Source organism: Pituophis catenifer, unplaced genomic scaffold, assembly GCF_029215685.1.
Source record: "Pituophis catenifer annectens isolate HBS135680 unplaced genomic scaffold, rPitCat1.0.hap2 SCAF_8, whole genome shotgun sequence".
Lineage (NCBI taxonomy): Eukaryota > Metazoa > Chordata > Lepidosauria > Squamata > Colubridae > Pituophis > Pituophis catenifer.
The window spans coordinates 74385157-74395281 of NW_027256888.1; the positions used below are offsets into that span (position 1 = coordinate 74385157).

General features: G+C 41.3%; 1 protein-coding gene across 1 annotated transcript in view; it reads left to right on the plus strand.

The window, feature by feature from the left end:
• The window catches only part of ANTXR2 (ANTXR cell adhesion molecule 2), a 196441-nt gene extending 186593 nt beyond the window's left edge, over nt 1-9848 (plus strand). The window contains exon 17 of the mRNA XM_070948476.1: nt 4964-9848. Coding sequence (XP_070804577.1) covers nt 4964-5002 — 39 coding nt within the window. The 3' untranslated portion in view covers nt 5003-9848. The remainder of the gene's footprint in view (nt 1-4963) is intronic.
• Nucleotides 9849-10125: the final 277 nt, after the last annotated feature.

Here is a 10125-nt window from a genome sequence, read left to right on the forward strand (position 1 = left end):
CTTTTTAATGGCTTTGATGATTTCCCTTGTCTTTCCCAGGCAGCTTATCACCTCCTCATTTGTGATTTTGTTAACCCAATTTATACATAACAGCCATCTATAAATCCACATTTCAAATGCTTCTAGTTTCTTCAAGTGGTTTTCTGTCAGAGACCCAACTCTCCACTCCGTAGAGCAGGATAGAAAAGATGTAACATCTGACAAGCCTGATTTTCAGTCTTAGGCTTATATCGTAATAATGACATAGGCTCTTACACCACGGTTTTGCATGTGAACAAGAAGGGAGCCGAAAAGTCAAGAGAGTGGTTTTGGCAGCATGGTTTAAATAATTCCCCTTTGTACATGTGCAGAATGTCAACATACCAAAGAGGTGGACATTGATTTCAGGATTACAGTGACCATCTTACCTTTCTCATCTTTCCCCCTTCCATGTAGATACTGCTGATGACTTTCAACACCGTGGACTGGGAAATATGAGCAAGGTGTTAAGGATATTGGTGTTGTGTTACCAACCAGCAGAGTGTAGAGCACAGAGAAACGTTGCTGAGAGCAATGAATAAGAGTTGTGCAAACTGGTTTATCAAAAGCTTACTTTATAGTAGAAAAACAGTCTCATAGTCTTTAAACAAATTCCAAGTCTTTGCCATTTAAATCAGTCCAGTGATACAAAAATCTTCTTACCAAACAAGACAGTAGTTGGTTAGAATAACAAACTCACTCTGGTTCACAAACCACGATGGTAGCAAATCCATCAAACGATGATAGCAGATAGCAACTCCTCACTATGGCAGCATATCATACTCTGGTAGCATATCACATCAGCTTCATACACAATGGCAGCATATCATAGCAGCAACTGAACACGTTACAATACCTTGCTTAAATACTCTCACAACCAGTGATTACCTAATTACAGCATGACTCAGCATTACAATGATTCAGCAGTAAAGCCTTAAAGTCACACAATACAAAGTCATATTAAAGTCACAGAACACATATATTGCCTGGACAACTTGTTAGGCTCAAACCATATCCTAACACAGTGTCTTGTATTTCTGTTTTGCTTAGCTGCTAAGATATCGAGTTACACCTTGAGCCCTTAAGGAAATTAAATGAAAGGCTAAACTTCAGAATAGAATAGAGTTGAAAGGGACCTTGGAGGAATTCTAGTCCAACCCCCTGCTAAAGCAGGAGACCCTATACCAGTGATGGCGAACCTTTTTGGCACCGAGTGCCCAAACTGGAACACGTGTGCACACGTGTGCATATGTGTGTGCCAGAGCGCCAGAAACCCAAAGACGAGCTGGCCAGTGCACATGCTTTGAGTTTCTGGTGCGCCGGCCAGCTGATCTTCGTGCATTCTGGAGCACCAGAAAACCGAAGACCAACTGGCCTGCGCTCACATACCTGGTTTTTGGCTGGTTTTGGCCATTTTTCGGGCCATTTTCAGGTGCTCAGGCGCCCGTGAAGACCAGTTGGAAACCAGATGAGCAGCTGACGATGGCGCACGTGCCCACAGAGAGGGCTATGTGTACCACCTCTGGCACACGTGCCAAAGGTTCGCCATCACGGCCCTATATCATTTCAGAGAAGTGGCTGTCCAATTTCATACTTCACATCTACTTCACATAAAAGCAGTGGTGAAATCCTACCGGTTCGCACCGGTTCGGGCGAATCGGTAGTGATAAAAGCTACCGGTTGGTCCGAACCGGTATTTCCAACGATCAGCTGTGCCGCGCGATTTATATTTGCTAGGAAGCAGGAAATCTTGCTTTCTAGCAAATCTAAATAGCGCGGCACAGCTATTCCATCCCCCCTCGCTGTTCTACTTACATTGTTAAGTGTTCTTTTTTCGCGTAAAGTGCGCGTTTGGCATTTGGTGCACACTTCACATGCGCGCACGCAGCATGCGTTTGGCACACACCGCGCATGTGTGGGTAGCAAACCAGTAGCAAACCACAGAGGATTTCACCACTGCATAAAAGTATAAGTCACATACAATTCACATCATGCTAATTTTTGTCAAGTGGCAGAGTTGAGCTCTACTCTATTGCAGCAAAAACCAACCAGCATGTCTTCTACCTTGGTAGATTTTGGTTTTGAAATTAGTCTTCAGTGGTGGAGTTGCTAGAATTGATGGGAAATGCAGTCCAGCTTCTCTGAAGGATGTTTAGAGGAAGATAGATAATTTTTTTCCAAGGCTAAAATCTTTCCTGCACGCATTGGTGTCCGTATCTATTTATTTATTATGTTTTTAGATTGCTCAGCAAACCACATTCATTGGGCAATCTGTTAAGAGCACCTAATACAAAACAGATCAGTATATATAAAAAAATAATAAAACCAGAGCATAAGGTTGATCGAAGTAACCTCTTCATTATCAGCAGCAACAGGTAGCTGTAACATTTTATATTATTGCAGGTAAAAATTCCAAACCATCTGGAAAACAATATTGGGTCATTTTAAAACAGTTTCCTAAAATGGGTGGAACAATAAAAAGGTCCTCATTTGTCACAGGTTGAAGCATCTGTCCCAAAGTGGTGTACATTAAAATGGGAGAGGCTTTGATCACATGATCGTATCCACCATCTTGATTTTTTTTTTTTAAATCCCCACTTCTGTTGATGGAGTCACACCAGGCAAACACTTTGCAGGTGTGAAGGCAGGGGGTCAATATGAAAAGCTTATTTTTATTTCCACCCCTTTTGTAGCTGTTCACTTTGGCTGATTTGGTGGTCTGTCTGTCTGTCTGTCTGTCTGTCTATCTGTCTGTCTGTCATCTATCATCTATCTATATCTATCATCTAGCAGCTATCATCTATCTATCATCTATCTATTCATCTAATCTATCTTTCTATCTGTCTATTATCTAGCTAGCTAGCTATCATCTATCTATTCATCTAATCTATCTTTATATCTATCTATATTTATCTAGCTATCATCTAGCTATCATCTAGCTAGCTATCATCTAACTATCATCTGTCTATCTTTATTTATCTATATCTATCATCTATCATCTTTATTTATCTATATCTATCATCTATTTATCATCTAGCTAGCTAGCTATCATCTATCATCTAATCTATCTTTCTCTATATCTATCTATATCTGTCTATCTTTATTTATCTATATCTATCATCTATTTATCATCTAGCTAGCTAGCTATCATCTATCATCTAATCTATCTTTCTCTATATCTATCTATCTATCTATCTATCTATCTATCTATCTATCTATCTCTATTTAAAATGACTCCCAATCAAAGACATATATAATCACATTAGAACTGTAAAACCAAACTGATTAAAACGGTAAAACAAACGGTAAAACCTTTCACCAAGTCAAAATTCTAAATGGCTACTCTTTCCCCAATACTCCGGGGAAACGCTGCTACATCTTCAACGCTTTATGGAAGACTAGGAGAGTGAAGGTCTGGTAAACATCAGGGGCCAGAGTGTCCCTAGGGCAGGGGCAGCCGTGGAAAAGGCACACTTCCTAGCTCCTATCCGATGGCACAATATTCAGGGGAAGGGATTAAGAGCCGGTCTAACCTATATGTAGGGACGTAGTGGCTCAGTGGTTAAGACGCTGAGCTTGTCGATCGAAAGGTCAGCAGTTCGGTGGTTTGAATCCCTAGTGCCACGTAACAGGGTGAGCTCCCATTACTTGTCCCGGTTTCTGCCAACCTAGCAGTTCGAAAGCACATAAAAAATGCAAGTAGAAAAATAGGTGGGAAGGTAACAGTGCTCCTTGCAGCTTTGGCGTTGAGTCATGCCGGCCACATGACCACAGAGACATCTTCGGACAGCACTGGCTCTTTGGCTTTGAAACAGAGATGAGCACCGCCCCCTAGAGTCGGGAACGACTAGCACATATGTGCGAACCTTTACATTTACTTTTTACCAGAGGTGAAATGTAAAATCTGTTACTACCGGTTCTGTGGGTGTGGCCTAGGGAGGGGGTAATGTGACTGGGTGGGCGTGGCCAACTTTAAAAAAAAAAAAAAACTTTTCAAAGCATTTTTTCTAATGCTTTGAAAAGCCTCTCTGCCGATCAGGGAACTCAGCTGGGATCATCCGAGACTTTTCAAAGCATTTTTTTTACCAGCTCTTCGGCCAAAAAGTTGCAGAAAAAAATGCTTTGAAAAGCCTCTGACGATCCCAGCTGAGCCGCGCGATCATCAGAGGCTTTTTTTTTTTTTTTTTACTTTTAAAAACATTTTTTCATTGGAAGAGGTTGTAGAAAAAATGCTTTAAAAAAAAAAGCCTCTGATGATCGTGCGGCTCAGCTGGGCATGGTGAGGGAGAGGGGGCATAGGGATTTTTGCTACCGGTTCTCCGAACCACCCGCCGCCATCGCTACCGGTTCGGGCAATCCGGTCCGAACCGGGCGCATTTCACCCCTGCCTTTTACCTAACCTATCTAAGCTAATAGGATGTGGATGTCTCCCTGTTACAGCCCTGTGCCACATAGGACTTTAAAGGCGATAAATACCACCTTGAAGTTGCACCTTGAAAGAAACTGGAAGCTGGTGCGGATATTTTACACGGGCAAACATAAAAGGGGCATTCTGGATCAGTTGAAGTTTTCAAGCGGTCTTCAAGTGCAGCCTCATGTAGAGCAGAGCGCATTGCAGTCATCCTTCCAGAATATAACCAAATTATGAATTGATGGTAAACAAGGCTAGATGAAAACTGTAAGAAATACGTTCATCTTTAAAACGGTCCCGGGCTGTTTATTCTTTTCCTTCCTGTGGCATGATACATATTTCTTTAAATTTCCTGTCCTCTTAAAAAATGACCAGTGTTTTTGTTACCAAGAATAGCGTATTCTGTTTCCTCCTGTATAAATCACCCTTTGAGTTAGAGAGCCGTTACTTAACCTTGCTAACGTTTTGCAATTATCATTTTTTCCTGTGTCACAAATTAAATATTGCATTATTTCTTTTTTTTTGTCTTTGCAGGGCCGGTGCATAAATTTTACCAGAGTGCAGTCTCAGTAAAACAAGGAGAGAGGGGGAAAAAAAATGAAAAGCCATCATTTTCTTCTTATTATTATTATAACCAAATGAAGACATTGAGTGAAGCACTTCTAAAGAGATCCTCAGAATGACTCTTAGCTCCGAGTTTGGAAGTTTACTCCATTTGGCTCTGCAAAAGTCATCCACTGCCACGTTAAGCTCTTCCATCTGCCATTATCTTTCAGCTTACTGCTTCATACAGTATTCCTTACAGTATTATACACTCTGCAAGTGGCCACAGGAAGAATTTTGGCATTGTGTGTCTAGTTTTCCACAGCACAGGAAACCACGAGCAAGTGCCTGATCAGGTTGGCCTTTTCTGATGTTAGCACTCAAGTCTTGATGGGCCTCTTCCCTGGAGTGCTCTTGTCTTAGGGCCACGAAGACGGAACTTATTATTTAAATATGAATGTATTTACCCCAGGGAGGAGAGCGAAATTCCCACCGGGCTGAAAAAAAAAAAACCCACACCACAGAAGGAGTTCATTGCCCTACAGCGGTGTCATCTCATGGAAATCTTTGAGTCTCGGTCCACGTTCCCCCCGCTCTCCCACCCGGTTAGATTGTGCCTTACGGGAAACCTCTGACTTTAAAATCTTGTCACTTTGACGCTGCGCAGTACACATGTACGACCAAACGCAGTCGTGGTGCCTCGAGGCATTGGTGGCGAGCGAAACTTTTGCCCTCTAGTTTCCGAAGACACCTTTCTTCTACATGATGCACCCGGGACTAGAAGAAAAATTAATAGAGCGTTATTCTCCAGGAAGACCGCCTGGAACCAAAGATCTTGAGTGGAAATCGAGGGAGCTCAGGCGTCGAGGGTTGTGCACTGCGCCTAATTGTGTATCTTTCCCCTTTTCTGCACTTGGTGCTCAGTAGCGCATAAAAACATTGTCCTTTGTAAACATACGTAGTAATTCTGGGGCTTATGGATTATTGTAATAGGATGGGGAGGGAGGAAAATACAGCCACCACAAAGCTGGCATCTCAGGGTCTTTTTTTTTTTCCTTTTTCTTTCTCCCTCTCTCTTTCTCTCTTTTTTCTTCCCTCCGCCTGAACCATCAACGAACCTCCAAGGGCTCTTCAACGTCACAAACCAGCAACTCTCTTTGCATGAGAATTTCAAAGTTTAATTAATATAATTAAAGGCAACAGCAAGCAGCAGCCTGTGAAGGTTTGGCTCATCTTTTTTATGCCTTTTGACATTGAATGACCTATCCCTGTAATGCGCATTACTCAATTTTGAGGGGCTACCATGCTTTGGTGGAGATTCAACAGTGGGACCAAGAGAAAGGGAGCGGGGGGGGGAGGGAAGAAGGCAAGACACTTCCTTTTTCCCTTCCCCCTTTCCATTTCTACAGCAAATGTGTAGTGTGCCAGCCACCAGGAAACATTGACCAAGTAGGTATTATAAATATATATATATATTTATATATATTTATAACCTACCCCCCAAAAAAGGGAGAAAAAGCATGCCGTGTCACATCGGCCATGCCAAGCAGTGTTAGCGTAAAAGGGAGCTCTGTGGGGTGGGGGTGGGAGGAAGGCAGCAGCTGAAGAAAAAGGCTCAAATGATCCAGTCACTTTCGATACTGTACTTCAGATGCAAAATGGATATTCGAGGCGAAACCTGACAAAATGCGCCTACTTTGATGGGAACCGGTATAGACAATGACCAGTGGCTGGGTCAGTGGGATGTCTCTCTGCAAGCAGGGAAGCTTATCAAATGACACTAAAAATAAGTTCAACAACCATCACGTTTGAGGGGAAAGGGAAATATTTCACGTTGGGCGGGCATGCTTGTGCGCAAGATGGAGAAGGAGAAGGCATGCGTGTTGGTCTAATTATCCCTCCTTTGTTGCTTGGCACTGAAACCTCAAGGGGCATGAAATTATTCCCTTGGCCGATGACCAGATTTGCCGCTGTCTCTGAGCAAGGCTTTCCCCCCACCGGGCAGCCCCCTTGCTGATGAGGAAGGGCATGCTGGAAGAGGTACTGTTCTTTAGATCGAAGAGGGTATAAAAATCTAATGTGGTAGAAAATGTTGGACGACCGTAATCTTGCGCGCAATCACTATGGGAGGCACTGTCTGGCCACAAATGTGATAGATAGATAGATATTTAGGTCAAAATGTTGAGGGTGGTGAAAGAAATCGGGAAGAGAAGCTGTTACGATCATGAAGGACTTGAGCTTCCCCGCAGTTGAGGTGGATTCAAGCCAGAGAAAAGAAACCATGTTTTTCAACATCCTAGAACATTATCCCTTAGCTTGGTTGGTCTAAGGCAAGGAATTTCCAACCTTGGCAACTTTAAAGACCCGTGGACTTCAACTCCCAGAATTCCCCTGGGTGTGGAAATGGCAGTCTTAAAAGTTGCCAAAGTTGGATGTTCCTGGTCTAAGAAATCACTAGAGTTCACTTGAGAAGTCAAATATAAAAATTGGAGGCAGTGCCAAAGATCTGGGAGGTAACCAAGCTGGCATCATGTTTGGAAGAGGAACCCAGAGAAGATCTGTGAAATTCTAATATGGTAAGCTAAGCATCTAGGCAAGTTCATGTGGAGGAATAGAAGAATAAATGTTGGTGAAGGAAAGTCACATGGTCTACGCAAGGTAGAAATTGAGTTCCTCACAGATCTGTGTTGAAACTGGAGCTTTTTAACGTGTTCATAAGTGGTGTTGGTTGAGATTAGGCAGAGGACTGGTCAAAATTGGGGTGAAAACCAAAAACGATTCTCTGTAACCAACCAGGAATGAAAGTTGAGGTCAACTCAAAAGTATGGCAGCTGTGAAAAAGATAAATTCCATTGTAGAGATTATCAGCAAAAGGAACGCAAATGAAACTGTTATACTGAATTTATACAAATCTGTGATATATTTGCATCTGGAACGTGATTTACAGTTTGGGTTATGAAGTTTGAAAAGGATGTTGATAAAGCTGTAGAAAGTGCAGAAGGTGGTAGCCAAAATCTTCAGGGAGCTCTTAACACCTTATGAGGAAAAGGTAGAGTGTTTGGGACTTTTTAGTTTAGAAAAAGTTGAGGTGTATAAACCATGCGATGTGTAGAGGAAGTGAAAGGAGAAGAATGTTAGAACCGGGATCACCTAGTAAATCTTATTGGAAGGAGATTTAGGGGAAAAAAGAGATAGAAGCATTTCTGGCAACATGTAACTAATCTGTGGGATTCGTTACCAGAAAAGATGGTGATTTGCCATCAACCGGTATGGCTTTCAAAGGAGACTTTGATAAGTCCATGAAGTCTACCAAAGGTTACCTGTCTTGAAGACTCCATGTTGGAGAGGTCTTCCTTTAGATACCAATAATAGGGAAAGAGTGATGGGAGAAAGATGCCACCCTGGGTCCTTCTTTGGAGCACCACTGAGTCATCTGGTTGACTGACCATTGCGAGGAAGCAAATGCTGGACTAAGAAGGACCTTGTTCCAAAATTGTTGGCCTTACATTCTTGCCTAGTTTTGGCTTAAGATGACCTTTCTCACCAAAAGCATGTGAGATAAAAGACTTAAGGTTCTACATGCTTTTGTTCTTAAAGGCTGTTGCATCTTTTAAATGGATTTATTTGTTGTTGTTAGTTGCAAAGTCGTGTCCGACCCATCGCGACCCCATGGACAATGTTCCTCCAGGTCTTCCTGTCCTCTACCATACCCCGGGGTCCATTCAAGCTCATGCCTACTGCTTCAGTGACTCCATCCAGCCACCTCGTTCTCTGTCGTCCTCTTCTTCTTTCGCCCTATAATCGTTCCCAGCATTAGGCTCTTCTCCAGGGAGTCCTTCCTTCTCATTAGGTGGCCAAAGTATTTGAGTTTCATCTTCAGGATCTGGCTTTCTAAAGAGCAGTCAGGGTTGATCTCCTCTAGGACTGACCAGTTGGATCACCTTGCAATCCAAGGGAAATGGATTTATAGTCTTCTCCAATTAATGGTTTCCACCACTGAAGCTGCCGTCCCATACCGTTTTGTGAAGGGTAAGGAGGCATGCCACAGGCTAACTCAGGGGATTTCTGCTTAAGTAATTCTGTAAAATTGTCTGGTTGTACAGTGTGTTAAATGTGGGGTTAGCAATGGCAGTAACAGCACAATATGGCACCACCATCTCCTGCAACTCTCAAAGGGTTTAGCTGATAGCTTTCAAACCAGATCCGCAGACTTCTGCAGTTGGGGAAGAATATAAAATGATAGAATTATTTGGTGTACAGATCGCTTAATATCTGCAATTCCTCACATAACTTTATTTATCTGTGTGATTTTTTAAAAAATTTCTGCAAGAATAAGGTAAACATCAAATCATTTCAGTTTCTTACCTACTTCCTTTAGTTTTGGATCAATAACTTGGAAACCTCTGGTACGGAATTTGAAATTAATTCATGTTGCATATCAAAAATATTTCAAGACAAATGTTTAGAAAAAGGCTTAATACATTTTGTTACAGGGGATATTTAGTTCCTTCCTTTATTAAAAGTATATTGCGAGATTGCACCAATCTCAAAATAGATATATTTACAAGGAAGGCATTGGTTAGTGAGTTTTGGTATTCAAACAGATCATATATAAAATTGATCATATGCAGTATTTCCACCTTTAAGAATTTCTATTCTAATTCTTTATATTCCTTTCTGTGGAACAACAAAGGTTTTTCAGGGTACAACTTTTCATTATTTAATTCAACTGTTAAAAATCATTTAAACCAATACATCCTGACATAAATGATTGCTAATCTCATTGTTGACTTGGAGAAAAAAAATTCAAGATCTGTTTTAAAAAGGTTTTGGCTGTATTTACCAAGTTCATGTTCTGTCAGCTTTACTACAAGTAACCAAAGTATTATTAAATTAATAACATATATTATAAGAATTAAAGCTATGTATTTATACCAATGCTGAATGGGTTTTCATTTCATTTTTAGTTTTCAAATATTGTAAAATTATAAACATTTAATGTGTTGGGTTTGAAAATAATTTCAACCACATAGAAACAGAACACAAAGGTGCAATTGAGGAAAATAATTGTATACAGTTCTTTATCCTGAATTTCTCAAGCACATCTTGGATCTTGGAAATGATACGAGATTTAAAAACGGAGAATTGTTGTT